At 51.7% G+C, this 16,291-nt stretch overlaps 6 protein-coding genes across 6 annotated transcripts; 2 read left to right on the top strand and 4 right to left on the bottom strand.

The window, feature by feature from the left end:
• Positions 1–147: 147 nt before the first annotated feature.
• On the top strand, positions 148–4,072 carry HO173_011735 (uncharacterized protein; the record flags this gene model as incomplete). Its single annotated transcript, XM_037313614.1, has 2 exons — positions 148–346; positions 3,780–4,072. 2 exons carry the CDS (start codon positions 148–150, stop codon positions 4,070–4,072), a joined length of 492 nt encoding a protein of 163 aa, XP_037159531.1.
• A 257-nt stretch (positions 4,073–4,329) lies between these two features.
• HO173_011734 (uncharacterized protein) lies at positions 4,330–4,603 on the bottom strand (the record flags this gene model as incomplete). Its single annotated transcript, XM_037313613.1, has 2 exons — positions 4,330–4,469; positions 4,573–4,603. 2 exons carry the CDS (start codon positions 4,601–4,603, stop codon positions 4,330–4,332), a joined length of 171 nt encoding a protein of 56 aa, XP_037159530.1.
• A 506-nt stretch (positions 4,604–5,109) lies between these two features.
• HO173_011733 (uncharacterized protein) lies at positions 5,110–6,523 on the bottom strand (the record flags this gene model as incomplete). Its single annotated transcript, XM_037313612.1, has 3 exons — positions 5,110–5,910; positions 5,964–6,305; positions 6,368–6,523. The coding sequence occupies 3 exons, from the start codon at positions 6,521–6,523 to the stop codon at positions 5,110–5,112; spliced, it is 1,299 nt and encodes a 432-aa protein (XP_037159529.1).
• Positions 6,524–7,062: 539 nt separating this feature from the next.
• Positions 7,063–8,329, top strand: HO173_011732 (uncharacterized protein; the record flags this gene model as incomplete). The annotated part of the gene is made up of 2 exons (XM_037313611.1): positions 7,063–7,170; positions 7,331–8,329. 2 exons carry the CDS (start codon positions 7,063–7,065, stop codon positions 8,327–8,329), a joined length of 1,107 nt encoding a protein of 368 aa, XP_037159528.1.
• Positions 8,330–9,183: 854 nt separating this feature from the next.
• On the bottom strand, positions 9,184–11,127 carry HO173_011731 (uncharacterized protein; the record flags this gene model as incomplete). Its single annotated transcript, XM_037313610.1, has 1 exon — positions 9,184–11,127. One exon carries the CDS (start codon positions 11,125–11,127, stop codon positions 9,184–9,186), a length of 1,944 nt encoding a protein of 647 aa, XP_037159527.1.
• An 859-nt stretch (positions 11,128–11,986) lies between these two features.
• HO173_011730 (uncharacterized protein) lies at positions 11,987–15,237 on the bottom strand (the record flags this gene model as incomplete). Its single annotated transcript, XM_037313609.1, has 3 exons — positions 11,987–12,273; positions 12,326–12,415; positions 12,504–15,237. 3 exons carry the CDS (start codon positions 15,235–15,237, stop codon positions 11,987–11,989), a joined length of 3,111 nt encoding a protein of 1,036 aa, XP_037159526.1.
• Positions 15,238–16,291: the final 1,054 nt, after the last annotated feature.

The following is a 16,291-nucleotide window of genomic DNA, read 5'->3' as shown; positions in this document are numbered from 1 at the left end:
TACACCAGCAGGGTCTTCAATAAATGCAAGACAGGGGATAGCGTTGATTGCAAGATCAGGCCACCCTTTCTAGCTGGCCTTGACACGCAGGGTTCGGGAATGAGGATGCGTATACGCTCGAGATAGAGGATCCGTCCCCAGATACAGATGTCGAAAAATCAGCGTTACATCCTACCGATCGCGCGCACCATCCTTGTTAGCGAACCACAGTTAACAGTCGTTTGTAAGCCCAACGCGCCTCGAGATCTACGAGCATGTCGACAAGACAACGCCCTCATGGGAGGTTTCCTAGAATCTTCAGTGCCGTGTACCGTCCATTCGATCCATGAGGCCAGAGACGCTGTAGGTAGGACTATATGAAGGTTTCTGTGAAGGGCGAGGACGGGGGACGGAAGTGACAAGCTGGAGAGGACGGGCAAATATTGCGTTTGGGGAGACTGATCGCCAAATACTGCATCAAGCTGAAAGATACCCAGCTCTCCTTTAGGAGGTGAGAAAGTGCACACCCCGTTACTGCCACTGTTGGTGTCTAGAAACAAACATAACCAAAATGAGCTCAAAGGTCAAGGTCTAGGTCTAACCATCAATCCCCTCAAGAAGCCAGAGGCCCAATCTCACTATATAAGATCCGCCAAGCTGCTCAGAGCGACCGCCCTTCAGCGTTCTTGAAGCTCGGGATATGTTGTATTGGGACACTTCAGCAGCATCCAGCGTCCCCTTCCAATGGCCTTAGTAGCCAAGCTCTCATGCATTGACAGCCGCCAACACGATACCAAGAAGTGAAAGTTCCAAAGGCAAGTCACATCAATCTCGATGAATGAATGAATGAAGACTTATCGACCCAAATCGTGCACTGCTATGCCGGTCGCCTCCAGACAAGATGTTGACAGCAGTCTTCATTTCATTCTTGGCCAGGTCAAGCTTATTCCAATCTTTCCACATATGGTTTCTCTAGCTCTGCAGCAGCTCTTCGTTTGTATCCATCTACCAAGTCACGAGCTGTGGTACGAAATTGCGTTTTCTGATACCAAGAATGTGGGGTCGGCTTTCTGGCGTGGTGGGCGCATTAGCACGGCTAATCGCAAACCACCTCCTCAGTGCGTCCATGTCTTTGGCATCTAGCATTCCCAATGCCTCTGCATATTCGCCCCCCTTGTTTCGGCCACCGGGAAATCTCATAATCATCCTAACGACATTGAAATTCTCGTTCTCCAAAGCGGCGAGCACAGCGTCTCGGCCGTAACCTGATACTTTCTCCTCCGGGTCAAGGAATGGACAATGCGGTCCAGGGTCTTGGGGAACAAGTTGGGTGCCAGCGTCGAGCCGGAGATCGTCCAAAGCTTCCCTCACCGTGAAGTGCTGCAATGCTCAGAACTATGTCTCCGTTGACGTTTTGTTGATCAATGTCAGTATGTGTTTTAATCAGTAGCTTGATGGTTTCGAGATGCCCCCCCTTGATTGCAGTCAATAACGCTTTGCGCCCGTAAACGTTGGTGACATTGGAGTCGGCTACGGAGGCAATGAGTAATTGAGCTATCTCCTCCTCACCCCATCTAGAAGCCACGTGGAGCGCTGTTTTACCTTGTACGTTCGTTGCGATAATGTGGATCCCACAATCTATCAGTAATTTTGCAGAGTCCACTTAGCCCCGACCAGCAGCTAGATGCAGCGCCGATCCTCGAAACTTGTTTCTTGCATTCATGTCGACATCGTATTTCAGCAATAGCCCGGCAAGGAGAGCATTTTTTATCTCGAGCACGGCCAAGTTGAACAGGCCGTCACCATCCACGTCTAGGAGGTTCACATCAGCCCCACGAGCTAGCAAAAGCCTGCGATTTTCGAGGCTGTCTTCTGTTATGCCGATCATAAGCGGTGTCGGATCACCATGGTCCCGAGCATCGATGACCGCACCGTTGTCTAGCAGAAAGTCGATTATACCCAATGGGTTGCCTGCTGACTGCCAAATGAAGATGTCTATAATCTTGAAGTTTGTCGCATTTTTCTGTTAGCACTTGCTCCGTGGTTGAGCAGTAAACGAGCGATGGAAACAGCGTTGGGTGGATTGTAAATAGAGCCCAGGATAGCGGAGAAGACATACTAGATTCTGGATGAGTGACAGTTTTAGGATTCTTTTCTAGCAGCAACTGGAGCATAGCTTCCTGCCCAGTGGCTACCGCTTTGCACAACGGACTAGGGGGACTTGGTCGAAAAACGTGATGGATATCGGCCCCGTGGTCCATTAGGATCTTAGTGCAGTACTTACAAACGAAAATCTCTGTGCTGTCCTAGCTAATCGATGTTTAGCCTCCGTCCAAGTTTAAACACAATTCGTCAGTCCGAATCTGCAAGCCGAAAAAAACATCCAAGGTCGCACTGTCCCCCAGGACTGGCAATCAAACTGGATCTGAAATCTGCCTTCGAGTCCTTTGAGAGATATCACGTACCGAACATCTCCGCTATTAGCAGTGTCGAACGCCCCGAATAAATCCACAAACGGTAAAAGTTTTTCCGGTAAAACCTTCTCCGTCGTCAGAGGAAGGTCGAGATACCCAAAGTCGGGTACTTGCAAGACCTGGCCACCCGGAGATGGGAGACCGTAGTCTCGACTTATCTTGAGTTGTCTTTCGGGCTTTCATCGAATCTCCATAGCCCCAGTTTGGGGACTATGGCTGAGTCAGGCAGTGCTTCTCCTCTTTGCAACCGGCGTCGCTCCGGTATCCGGCGCTTGTGCTCGAAAACAATCTCTTGATCTAATTCATGGAGCCAGAGCGTGATGAGAACGTAATCTGAATCTCTCTGTGTGAAACCCCATTATCCACCACTACAGCTTATTAAATAACATCGTGAACTCGCCTCACTCCATCTCCACAAAATACCTGGTTCCTCCAAAGTCACTGGTCAACCGCGTCCGACGCACCTCAGTGTCCGTTAGCAGCCTCACATCCATGAGTCTCAAATCCGGTCTTTTTCCTACACTTCCCTCGCTTCCGTTCCTCTCTCTGCTTTCTAAGCCGTACATCTTACTGAACCCACCTTGGCGTGTCGGTGGCTGATTTTCTTCAATGGGGACCTTGGGAAAGATGTCGCTGCGGGGTTGGGTTGAATGAAGCGGAATTGGGATGCAGCGCTCGGCCAAGCGCGCATGGCTATCACGTATCATTTGGACATCAGGTTGTGGTTGACAATGTAATTTGAACCGACGTATGGGCAAAACGGAGTACGTGCGCTGCACCGTCGAAAATGACCAAGTCGAAACATAATCTTGTAACACCTTCAAAACGCTGGACGTCAGGCTCATCGTCCTCGTACCCATCGCTGTCTTCGATCCATCGAATATGTTTGCGCCTTTCTATCTTTGAGATTTTCCAGATCACCATCGCAATCGCTCGTAGCGCAGGCATTCGTTTTCTCGTCCCCATCTCCATCATCCTCATCTTTTTCATCTTCCTCGCCATCCCAGAAGACGAACTTGGTGAGAGTTCCAGGGTCCGTCGGTCGATGAGGGACGAGGAGCAGGCTCAATGCAATGTCCAGACGCCTGCGGTCTTCCGGCTCGTACTCTTCAAATATCGTAGAGTTTTTTTCAGCTGTTGCCAAGGCTGTTAGGTAGCTTACCCAGGCGCTTTCGAATGTCGATAGCCTTTTCTAAGATACAAAAGTAGTCTAGTTGCAGTGAGACGCAACGAAACCTGCGGTTCTAGCGCCAGAGACAACACAATTCAGGGTTCCCATAATTTCTCCCTCATCACACAAACCTTCCAATCCCTTATCACCCCAAGACAGAACGCACATCTCAGTCCTTCACCTCCTCGCCGTCCACCCCTCCCACCACCGCCGCGGCCTCGGCTCCATGCTCATCCGGCCCGGCCTCGAAGCCGCAGACGAAGCCGGAGCCCAAACGTACGTCGAAGCGTCGCCGGCTGGTCTGCCGTTGTACCTGAGACACGGATGGGAGCAAGTGGACGGGATGTTCGTTGACACGAGACCGTATGGTGGACGTGGGATGGAGCATAAGCCTTTCCTGATGAGGGAGCCGGGTGCTGGGTCGAAGCTTGGGAAGACGGAAGGGTGAGGCATGAACATTTTGCTAAAGACCGTGCATTGCAATCGTACAATTTGTAAATCACGTATGACATCCTCCACTCAATACCCCCGCTATGATAGCCTAGCCCATCCCATCCCATCACGAGTAACCCATACCCAGATACAGCCCCTATCATCCCCCCAAAATCGCAATCACATATATCCACCTTCCCCTCCACCTTCCCATCCCCCCCCTCCCCCTCCCCATCCCCATCCCCACCCCACCATCCCACCCCAACCCCCCGCTCAATCCGCCTTCGGCGCCATAGGCGGATACCGCGTCCCCTCCTTCTCGACCTTGGGCTCGCAGGTGCACCACGACTCCTTAGGAAGCTTATCCATGACCATAGGGACGTGCTGGCCGCAGCCCCACCATGAGGACTTTTCTGCAAGGAGGGTAGGTCAGCTTGGGTGTTTATGTAGAGGTATGAGCGGATCCGGGGGGGAGGGGGGTCAGAGAGAAGGCGGGATGAAGAGAAGAGGGCGCACGGCACTTGTCGCAGGTGCCGCCTTTGCACATTTTGTTTATGGGGGGTGGGGGGGTGGAAGTGGGGTGGTGGTGGTGGGGCGGTTGGGCGGGGCTTTGTTGGTTGCGGAAAGTGGGTTAGGTGGCTTTGGGGAGAGAATTGGATCTTGTTTGACGTCGTTGAGCTTCCTCGGGGGATGGCGGTATCGTTCCTTACTCGGTAATCTGCCTCGAGCTGCGATTGTTGATCGATCAGGGACTCAGGTGGTTGGTGAGTCTGGAACAAAGCGCAGGGAGGCTGCTGCCGCTTTTAGCGGCGGGCGCTTGATGAGCGACTGTACCTTAAAGCGGCGGGTAGGCTGCGAGGAATGCAGAGCCTCAGATGGGACTAGCTGACGGCTTTTCCTCGGGATGAATTCTAGTGTTGGGTCCAACTTTTTCCTTCCCACTCTGCGTACAGATTGGATTCTGTGAACAAGATGCTCAAGTTTCACGTGCCCTCTGGTGTCTTCCACCATTATATAGAGTCCTTGCTTCTCTACTACGCTTTCATGACCTCATCAAGGCACAACACCACACATCATCCTCGGGAACTGCAGAAGCTTCTGAATCCCGGTCTCGTTTCCATGATACCTTTGCAAGTATATGCAGATCGCTTGACCCTCTAGCGACGCCCGCCCAAAAATCCACCAATGTGGATACTGGCACATCTTCGCGTACCAATACGCCAGCAGCAGAAGCGCACATGGATCTTTCTGCTTCAGTAATTGCTTGTACTCTGGGAGCATATTGGTGATGAAAGACAGAAAGCCCAGAATGGTGGTGAGCTTGCAGTCACTATTCAACGACTTTGCTAGAGCAGTTGCGACGGCGTGATAGGGATTGTTGTCGGAAGTGGATGCGGCGTCAAAACCGCAGAGGTCAATGAATTCGGAAGGCAGAGCCTCCACTCCAGGTACTGTGGAAGAGGATGTTTTCGGCTTCGTATTTTCAAAGGGGATCAGCGTCTGAAAAACGCTTTTCCCTTCTGCACGTCGAGTAAGTTTCCACACTTCCTTCTTTCCCTCGCTCAAGCTGAGCCAATTGAGATCCAAAGACGAAGGTGGCTTGAGGGGCCACGCTTCCTCTGGCGTCTTTGCCTCGATATAAAAGAATACTATCACACCGAGGCAAACAGCAGTAACCCAGAGGGCATCTCGCTCCGAAGGGTCAATTGGGGCAGACAGCTTGCTGTTGAACAATGCTGTACTTTGATACCAATGAAAAGCCTCGGTAACGGATAGTTTGGTGTTTGGCGCGGCGGACAGGTAGCGGTCATGCATAAGTGTTAACGACAGTATCCCATGCATTAAGAACGGGTGCTGAACCGCTAAGGTCAGTAGGGCTCGCCAGACATGACTCTGGGAATACATACTGAGTAGGCGAGCTTGAAGGATTCTATTTGATACAGGTGGAGATTTTTGTCAGTGGTCATAGTGAAGACCGTTCTCGTTTGGAACTTCTTCAGCAGCGCTTGGTCCTCCTCTCTGAACTCATATAGCACATTGCTACCTTTCAGAGATCCTGTCGACTGTAATCTCAATGACGGAGCGATTATGCTAGGAAGGGTCTGCTTCAGTGAGTATGGCAATATCTGCAAGATTTCGATGTTGGCAGCCCCGCCAACGGACAGCTGGAGATCAGAGTACTGGCAATCGTAATTGCAGAAGACGCCAAACGATGTGCATTTCTTGCATCTTGGCTTACTCTCATCACACTACAGGTGTGGCTTTAGTCAACGTTCTTTGTACGATTCCATAATCGTTGTGGCCTACCTACTTTGACACGGCGAAGCTTGCAATTACCGCATCCCCGCCGAGACTTTCTGTGTGCCTTGAGTTTGCGATTAATGTCTTTCTCAGATGAGGGCAACCGGTCGGTCATGACTGCATCTCGAGAGGATATAGAAATGGTGGTGGGAAAATCGGTCTCCATGCCTATGGTCTTGAGTATTTATCGATAGAGGTTCTATCGGTGGACATATGATACGACCAGAGCGAAAATGTCGCTATGATTGTCTAGGTCGATCGGCCTGCTAGCAGCAAGGTTTCTTCGCCGCAGCTCTGGCTTCATCTTGCTTACTACGTATACGAATACGCCTCTGGTCTAAAGCAGGGGACAGATCCCACGCTAACCTCGTTTCGCATTCCATGACTGCGCTAACCTCGTCTCGTATTCCACGATTGCGCTATCCTCGAATCGGCACGCTATTGAGATCGAGAAATCGTACTGCGTATCAATTGAGGCACTATCTTCATCTGAAATGACATTGACTCCATGGATACAACCAGTTCTCGCACACGGATGAACCTCAAGTCCGTCTGATCCCGAAAGTACTAATGTCCAAGAAGATGTTGATTATGTGGTATAAAGAGGCTTCTCCTTCGTCTTGTGTTTTCCACCATCAGAAATCCTCTCATCTTTTTACCATCTGAAACAATCCCATTCTTTCCACCTCTTCGCTCAAGCCCAGAATGCCTTCCAACAGAGCAGCATGGCAGACCGCACCAAACGTCAACACTCTGGAGGTCAAGTCCGCACCATACACATCCCCACGTGAGGATGAGATCGTCATCAAGAACGTAAGTACTACTCAGAGTCATTCTCTCCCACGGAGTACCGCGTATGAGTCGCGAGGGATGTTTGAGGAAGTGTATATGCCGGATGAGATACATGTAGTGCTCGTCACATTTCGGAAACAATATCATGAGGGGGGAACGCTGACTTGGAATCTCCCTTCAGGGCGCAGTGGCCATCAACCCAGTTGACTGGATCATACAGGAAAGGGGCAAGATGATGTTCACCTGGCTCAAGTACCCATTCATCCTCGGCTTGGACGTCGCCGGCGAGGTCGTCGAGATCGGCCCCGGCGTCACTCGCTTCAAAGTAGGCGATCGCGTCGTCGGCCACGCCAACGGATCGGATCAGCAGTGCAACAGCCCGGCCCACGGCGCTTTTCAGACATACACCGTCCTCACCATCAACGGGACATCGCCGATTCCCAGCGACCTATCTTACGAAAGCGCCGCTGTCCTTCCCTTGGGCGTGTCCACGGCAGCCTGCGGTTTATTCCAGAAAGACCAGCTGGGACTCCAACACCCATCCGCCACCCCAAAGCCGACCAGCAAGACCCTGCTCGTCTGGGGCGGCTCCACGAGCGTCGGCTGCAACGCCATCCAACTCGCCGTCGCGGCCGGCTACGAAGTCATCACCACCTGCTCCCCGAAGAACTTCGACTACGTCAAAAAGCTCGGCGCGAGCCAGGCCTTCGACTACAACAGCCCGACCGTCGTCGCCGACCTGATCCGCGCCTTCGAAGGCAAATCGACCGCCGGCGCCCTCTCCATCGGTCACCGCGCCGCCGAGAACTGCCTGGACATCCTCCCCAAGTGCAACGGCGACAAATTCATCTCCATGGCCACGTACCCCCTGCCGCAGCCACCCCCGAAAAGATTCGTCGTCCTCACCATCATGGTTTCCTACCTCTCCGGCTTGGCGAACATCTGGGTCAAGTCCAAAACTCGAGGCATACGGTACAACTTCATCTTCGGCTCCACGCTCCTCTACAACGAAGTCGGCAAGGCCGTTTACGTGGATTTCCTCCCGCAGGCCTTGGCAGACGGCAAGTATGTCGCCGCTCCCGATCCGCAGGTCGTGGGGAAGGGGCTCGAGCACATCCAAGCCGCGTTTGACCTTCAGAGGAAGGGGGTGTCCGCCAAGAAGGTGGTTGTCTCTCTGTAATGTCAACAACTTACGACAAGACGTAGGAGGACGGCGCGGAGGAGCGGTCGAAAGAATAATGCGGGAGAGATCTTGGCTCTGCAAGCGCTTAATCAATGCCTTTTTGTCTCCTCCTGATTTGTACCAATTGTCTCAAAGGTAGCTAGCTACCCGTGAAAATAATTGCGTGTGAAATCCATTCCCGAATTGAACGCCAGGACCGCATCGAGACCTCATGCCTGTCTTCCCGGAGAGCGAACGTCACAGAGTAAGGACATCGGATGCTTGCAGCTGTGTAGGGTGCCCTCATTTACACTCACCCTCACACTGCTACTTGTCACATAACCCATTTCGGATCCTCAAATTGGTAATCGAAAGCAACCTAAGAATGTAAGAGAAAAATAAAGCCTGTTGGTGTCAATCGTGGTCTAGTGGAGTAGTCTGTGAGAGATGGTCTGATTTCTTTAGCCGCCGTGACGGCGCAATGTGCATGCTCATCATATCGGAGCAGCCCTTGTTGGTAAAGTACTCTACAGTCCGTGAGCGGAGTACTTCCCAGCACGAGGTCGCTGTCTTTTTGCTCTTGTTTCAATCGTTCATAACAGTGGTTTCATTACGCTATATATCTAAAACCCAGCCTACGGACTGTACTGCCTCACTGCCGAAAAAGCCTGATGTCTCCGTTCGTATAATTCGAGGAATGTTCAAAATGTCTGGCAACGTCACCTCTTCAGTTCCAAAAGCTTGTCTTGCTCTGCCACATGAGGATTCGTCGTGCGTGTTATCCTCGTGTCCGGAATCGTCAGAGAACTTCTGGCTGAGCTGCAATTGGCACAACGCTTGCCGCTATCAGTCCGTTCTGGAGCTAGCTTGATTCAAATGAGGTCGAAATCTTGCAACTTGACTCCCCGTCGCTTCAACATATCCGACGTCAATACCAGGTCCTCTGAACCATCGGGAAGTGTCTCCCAAATGCTTTCTTTGTCGATCTGGCCACCTAGCCCACCTTCCCCCGTCCTTGGGTCATAATATTGAGTGTTCCCGGTCTGTTTGTCTAGGAAAGCGTACTGGTAACCGCGTAAGCCTTGATCATAAGAAAGGATAGCTTGATAATTGTCCGGAAGTGGATCTAGAACAGCTTCCCCGTTCATCAGTCCGTGGACGTAGCATTCTCCCACTACTTGATATCGAAGACCTGAGGTTTGACGAAGAACCAAAGGCTGAGGCAAACCAAGAAGGACGCAGACCTGGTCGCCTGGCTTAGTGGCCTTTGGCGCAACGCCTATATACCCCCCTTCCGTCGTGATGAATGATCTATTCTCACACACACTCGCAACCCCGCCGAGGTATTTTGATTCATCAGAGTCCAAGGTAGAGTTCGGATGTCGATCGTGGTCTCGGAGCACTGCCAGTACGAACTCTCGGCTCTTTTCGAATTGGGGGAGAACCGGCTGAGGCGGCCGAATTGTGTCGCTGAAGCTATTGACACACATGGTACTACAAAAAGCGTCGATCAGACTGCTACCTGCAGGGTATGGACTATCCTCGATGTTTCTAGGCGCAATCCTCCGTATCTCATCGGCCATGCTTCTGTAAGTACACTGAAAGACCATTTCATCAGCGCTTGAGATGGATGCAGAGATAACACCTGTGGCGCTTAGAATGCCGCCTTCTCTGTATTGTGCTTTGGCCTCGCTGTGGCCACATGCCCTACCACAGCTATAGAGGGGCGTCGCTGTATCTGCGACAGTCCAGTTCGGTACCCAGGTTGGCATCTCCGCTGGCATGTCATTCCGGAGCTCGCAGTATTTCAACATTCCGAGGGATTTATGATGTTCGACGTGTCGTGTAACCACGTCTTGGTAGACTTGCGCGGTCGTTTTCGTATAATCAGGCTCGATATTGATGCCCTCTACTGATCTGTCGAGTAGGCTCAGAACGGCGTAGATACGATCTTTGGGATCAGAACATTTGCATGGAGCGCTTCGCCGGATAATGTCACCGAAAGCGAGGTAGCTGGTGGTGTCGTCGCTTATGTTTAATAAATACAGTAGTCGAGCTTGCACTTGGCCGGAGTCTGGGGAGAGGCTGTCGAAGGCCCATTGCTTGTAATAAAAGCAGAATATGGCCTGGTGGAGAGACTGCCAAGAGATAGTGTCTGAACCACAAATGACGATTGAATTGTTCCTTGCGAGCCGAATTTCCTGCCAAACCCAGAGCCGCGAGAACCAGGCGCGATTGAGCAAAGAAGCTATATTACAAATTTCATCGATGGAATATGGTAGGGGAAGGCTTCGGTCGCTCCAATCTGGGACGGAGTCTGAAGACGCAGGCGACATTGTGGCAAGTTCATAGTCGACTTTGATCTCGGAACTCAATTGTGACAGGATCCTCAAAATGTGAGCACTATTGTCCTTCTCAGTCCCCAGCCAAACGACTACGTGGTCAGCTAAGCGATAGATATCGGCCATTTTTTTCACTTGGCTGCTTCGTTCGCGAAGGTCCTGTTGGTTGACGCAGATAGCGTCAATCCAAAGTGTTCGAATCTTATCCTGGTACCGAAGATACGGCAAGGCAACGGCTAAATTCTGTGTGATAGCCAGTCTGTCCTCTCCTGAAGGCCCGATCCTGATGTCAACTGGATTGTCTGTTGTACCCCACACATAGGACAGCGCTTCGTAGATGGGCGGATCGTCTAGCGTCAATCCGACTTTGTGGATTGAAATGTGTAGATCTGCGGTGAAGTCGCCTGGTTGTAGTATCAGGACTCGTATCTCATTGAGGTCTTCTTTGAGAGGAGAATATTGATATGGCGCCATTGTGTGAGAGGAATGCGGTGACGTTAGGTTGTTGATTCTCAAGGGAGAAAGAGGGGTAAGACGGTGAGATGGCAAAGGCTACGAGGCTGAGCAAAGACTTCGCTAGTACTCATTCGGCCACCGCGTGCATGTACCCAAGTACAGATGCCAGAGGGCAAATGCTCATTGATCGTAAAAATGTATTTACAGCACGGGTGCCAGAACCAGATTGAAACCATCGTTGGATCATCGCGGGAGCTAGAGATGGTATTGGCAGCAGGGTTCCTTCACCATCGTCAGGGCTCAGAACACCGACGACATCACGAATCCTGAGCATCTGATTGGCCGATATCAACTGATAAGCCCTAGCGTGATCTTCCTTACAGTCATACCCGTTTCTCGGCCGTCCAATCGAACCATTCTGCATATACAACGTGACCTATGTATAATCCCGAAAGATGCAGTAGAACAGGCAAGAATTCAGGAACCCAAGGAAAATCAGTCGGGTCTCAACGAGGCCCTGTGAGAGTTGGAAATGGTTTCAAGAGTGATATGTTCAGATGCTATGCGATATGTAGAGATGGCCGCATCACGCCGGATACAGAAAGCCAAGCGATACCTGATGGTACCAGTACAAAAAACCGAAGCCGCAAAGCTGATCCCGCTCCTCAAGTTCATCCGAGACATTTCGCAGCCCGACTCCCCTGCCCTCCATTACTGCACACCGTGATATCACCGATTCCCCTCCCTCCGTGCAAGCAGAACCCATTTGACATCAACTTCCCCAAGCAGAACAATACCGACACTCTCAACGGTAGGAATGAGACATCTGGGCAAGGAGGATCATCACCTAGAAGTGGCGACGTTGCGCCTGCTGCACCTAAACCTCTCGACCTTCCCACTCCGTCTTGATGTATTCCAAGTGCTGCTTCACCCCCACCATATCATTGATGCTTGGAAAGATCGATCGCATACCCGATTCGACGGCGCTCAGTTCCGTACCCTGTTGCAGCAGATACCGCACCCAACCCGTCATGACATCTGTCCATCCAGCCGGCTGCTCGGGGCCTTGCACCCGTTCTTGCAGCGAGAGAGGTCCCGGCAGCGGAGACAGATCCATCTCGGTGCCGTCTTGGCGGTGTAGTTGATTCTGTACGATCGCGGCATCTGCAGAGCTGTGAGCTATGTATACTCGCTTCATCCTTGAGATCCAACTTACTATCTCGGAGCTTGGAAAGGATGTTTTCCAGCTCTTTTGAGGCTTTACTTGGTTCATTCGCACGTACCCCCTGCGTTGCAGGAGCTTGCTCTGAAATGTGCTTTAGCTCATGGACCGAAATCCAGCCACGTGGGATCGGACCAGTCGATGGAGTCAAGATCGAAGGGGTCAGACGTACCCTGAATCGATGCATCCGTCCCTTGGAGAGCATGCGCTGTCGCAGAGTCCATATATTCAGGCTCGTTCTGAGACCCTGGCGCTGTAGGCTTCGGTGTGGTTGTGAATGGATGTTCGGTGGGTTTTTGTGTGCTGTTAGATGTGGAAGTGTTGCTGAAGGGGGTCTGAGGATTATCATTCAGATCGCATGGGAAAGTACTGTTTCCATTGAGTTGGAGTAATGGGGCCGCATCTAAGCCGCCATTTGCACCAAATGATGGTCCTGAAGCCGGCCCTGACCCAGTGACGGCGCCTTGCTTTCCCTTTCCCTTATCACTGTTTCTGTATATCCTCTCAAGAATATCCTCTTTCATGACATCTCCGCGCTCGCCCGCGAGGATTTTGGTCAGACCACCAACAACCGCATAGGATTCAACCAGTTGTGCATGCAGCGCTGGTCGCTCTCTCGGATCCAAATAGTCGAACGCATCGGAGCTCGCGACAACTCGATCCAGCCTAGCCTGGAAATCCTCATAGTCGACCACGGCGCCTTCCTCGATCGTAGATCTGATATCTCGCACCGCTTTATTCGCAAGGACGAGTTCATTCAGGAGGTTGCGATGCTTTTCGTCAAGGCCCAATGTGGCTATTTCGGTGAAGAGTTTTAAAGCTCGAGCCAGTTCCTGCGCCATAAGAGTGATCTGCGCCCCGCTCTTGGTCTGCCTGGCCAGTGCTTTCTGATTCTCGTAGGCTACGACGTCTCGGCTCAACCGCTCGTTCTCTGCTCTGACGGTTTTGAGAGTGCTTTCCGACTCCCGTTTAGCGGCAAACGCTTCTTTCAATCTCGCCTTGTGCAATTCGATGTACCCATCTCGCTTTTTGACCTCCTCGTGCAGAAGGACCTGGTTCAATGGACCTGTGTCATTCTGAGGTCCTGATTGAGTCTGGGAAATCGCATGCTTGGATTCGAATTGGGTCTTGTAACTCGCTATCTCCGTTTCGAATTGGGTCCGGGACTGGGTCTGGAGCAACGACCGCTCCACCTCGACAGCGCGCGACACAGCTCGATTAAATACCCACCTCACTTGACATTTTCTGACCTTCATTCGCTTCTTGTGCTCCACTCCAGTCCGACGACGGAGCCTCTGCAGTTCTCGATTGGAGTGCGACTTGAGCTTCACCGCAAACTGCCCCCTTAGCGAGCATGTCCGAGACTCCGACTGAACCCGGCCAATTTCCCGCTCCGCAGCGAGCGCTTTCTGCTTTTCCTCCTCACATTCACGACGAATGTCCTCCTCCCTAGTATCTTGCCCATCGGTTACACGGCCGTTCGCACGCTCCTTATCAAGCGCTTCTTGCTTCTCCTCATCACATCGGCGCCGAATGTCCTGCTCCCACATCTTCTGACCCTGAACCGCCGCTTCCCAAGCTCGAGCCCACTCTTGAATATCAACCGTCAAACAAACTATCTTCTCCCGGAGTTCACCGTTCTCCTTGCGTAGTTGTTCGACAAGCACCGACACTCCCTCCTCTCCAGACGGTATGAACGTGGGTTGCTGATCCACGTTGTATGCGCTCAGGACTTTGTCTTTGGCATCCTCTTCTTTCTTGGTGCACAACGACTCCCAATATGCTGCCCTCTTCTCGGTAACCACGAGCTGGTCCTGCAGCCCTTTGGCACGACCTCCAGCTTCCAATGCCTTCGAATCCGCCTTTCCCCGCTTCGACTCCAATGCTTCATTCTCCACTTTGAGCTTCTTGATTTCACGATCGGCCGCCAGCTTCGCGCGCTCAATGCCATCTTTCTCCTTGATGGCTTCCCTCTTGGCCTTACAATCATCTTCAGCTTCGGCACCTAGACGACGGATCTCGTAATCACGGTTGTCGATGCAGATTTGCAGGGTTTTGATTTCCTCGCCTTTGGCTGCTAATTCCTCCACCCTTTCTTTCTTCGCTTCGGAGAGCTCCTCACGGAGCGCATTGGCTTCCCGATTGCAGTCGAACGTGAAGGTTTGCGCAGCCCGTAGCTCTTTGATCTTCGTTTCGGCTACGGCCATGTCTGTGTTATGCTTGGTCCATATTCCTGTAATCTGGCGCTCCGCCGCGGCTGCCGCGTGCGCAGCTGCCTCCTTCTGAGCCTCCAACTCATCTTTGCTTTCTCGCAGACTGCTCTCGTGTGCATCGGTAGCGCGAGCATTCTCCATAAGCATAGTGTCTTTGTCTCGCTCCGACTCTTGAACTTGACACTGGAGGTCATCGATCTGTCGTTGCATCGCGGCTCTTGCTCGGACAGCCGCCTTCTTCGCATCTCTTACCTCGTGCTTTCGCGCCTCTGCCTCCTCTATCATCTTCTTTATGGTCATTGAAGCTTTGTCTTGCCATTTCAGATGTTGCACGTTGTCCTGTCGTAAAGTCCAATTCTGTCCGATGAGTTCTGGGTCAATGCGGTGTGTTATGAGGTTTGCGATTTCTGTTCCGATGTGCGGACCCGAGTTCTCTTGTTGGTGTTCATCATTCTGGTCTCTGAGATCGGTGTCGTTAGTCGATTCTAGGCCAGACTCCGCGCCACTGGTGACCTCTTCAACACTGACGTCCTTGCCTGCAAAATCTTGGACGGCACCAGAATGCTGGGGCTTGATCCGGTAGGTGGAATCGGGTTCCGTCTTCACGACTTCAAGGATGTCGTGGTCCTCCAACGCGCCAATAGTTTCCACTAAATCGAGGACAGCGTCCCAAATATGCTGTGCGAGAGACATCGCTGTGATGAGAAGCTAGGTGTCTAAGTCACCACCACGGGTACAAGACGAAGGTGTTGAGATTGAAAACGCAAGAAGGTGTCATTGAGTGGATGTAGGAACAGCCCGGTAGATGTGGTTGTATGTACGAATATGAGAACAGGAAGAATAACGCGAGTGCGTTATTGTTGGTGGTGACAAAAAGAGCGTTGGTACTGTTGTCGCTGTCCGTTGAACAAGTGAATGCCTTCAACCTCTCAAAAACTTCGCTCGGCCAATCGAATTTCCGGCGTGTGTCATAAGCCTCGGTAAAGGCAGCATTACCGCGCAAAAAGTGTTAACACTTTATATGTATACCCAACATAAGATTTGTTTTTCGCCGACAACCCATGCTGCATACGTCGTGATGGCCCATCATCAACTTTGACAAGCGACCCTAACTATCTCTCTGAGGTTGAAGACGAGGAGAAGGAGACCGGAAGAAGAAATTCAGATCCTTTTACGCTACGCGACTTGGGGACAAAGAATGCTTTCTGGCCATTCCTTGTCTATTTTCCCTTTGTTGCTGTCAAAGCCGTAAGTGCCGACTTTGATGTCCTGACAAACTCCAATCACCAGCGTTTCAGTAGCCGGGTTAAAGTAGACAGATAATATGATAGCAGCAGTAGTAGGCAGGTTGGACTACTTATCTAGCAACGATCCAACTTTGCAGTCAGTCCTCTTCGCAGTCATCGTTCCCGCCCGGGGCGTACAGGGTACTAAATCACCATGCCCGCTCGCACGATGAGATCGATATTTCCTAAGAGAATGAGCACGAGCATTCAAGCCACAAGGTAATCAATCATACGATGTGTAGCCCTCCACGTTCTGCACTCCCCCTTCCCCCTTCCCTTGCCAGAAGTGCATATCATATCAACCATTCCATCAACTCCACGCTCTCAAACGATATCAACCCGGCTATCAACGCCTCCCCTGAGACCAAAGCTCTTCGCTTATTCCCGCGCTCCATCTTTTCTACCCAACATCGAGCGTCGTCGTGGTCGTCTCGGCTGTTATGGATTTTCTCGCCAGGTGG

Source organism: Letharia columbiana (genome assembly GCF_014066305.1).
Source record: "Letharia columbiana isolate WasteWater2 chromosome Unknown Sc0000066_s0, whole genome shotgun sequence".
Taxonomy (NCBI): Eukaryota; Fungi; Ascomycota; class Lecanoromycetes; order Lecanorales; family Parmeliaceae; genus Letharia; species Letharia columbiana.
Note: the sequence above shows the minus strand (reverse complement) of the source record. Positions and strands in the feature narration are given on the sequence as shown.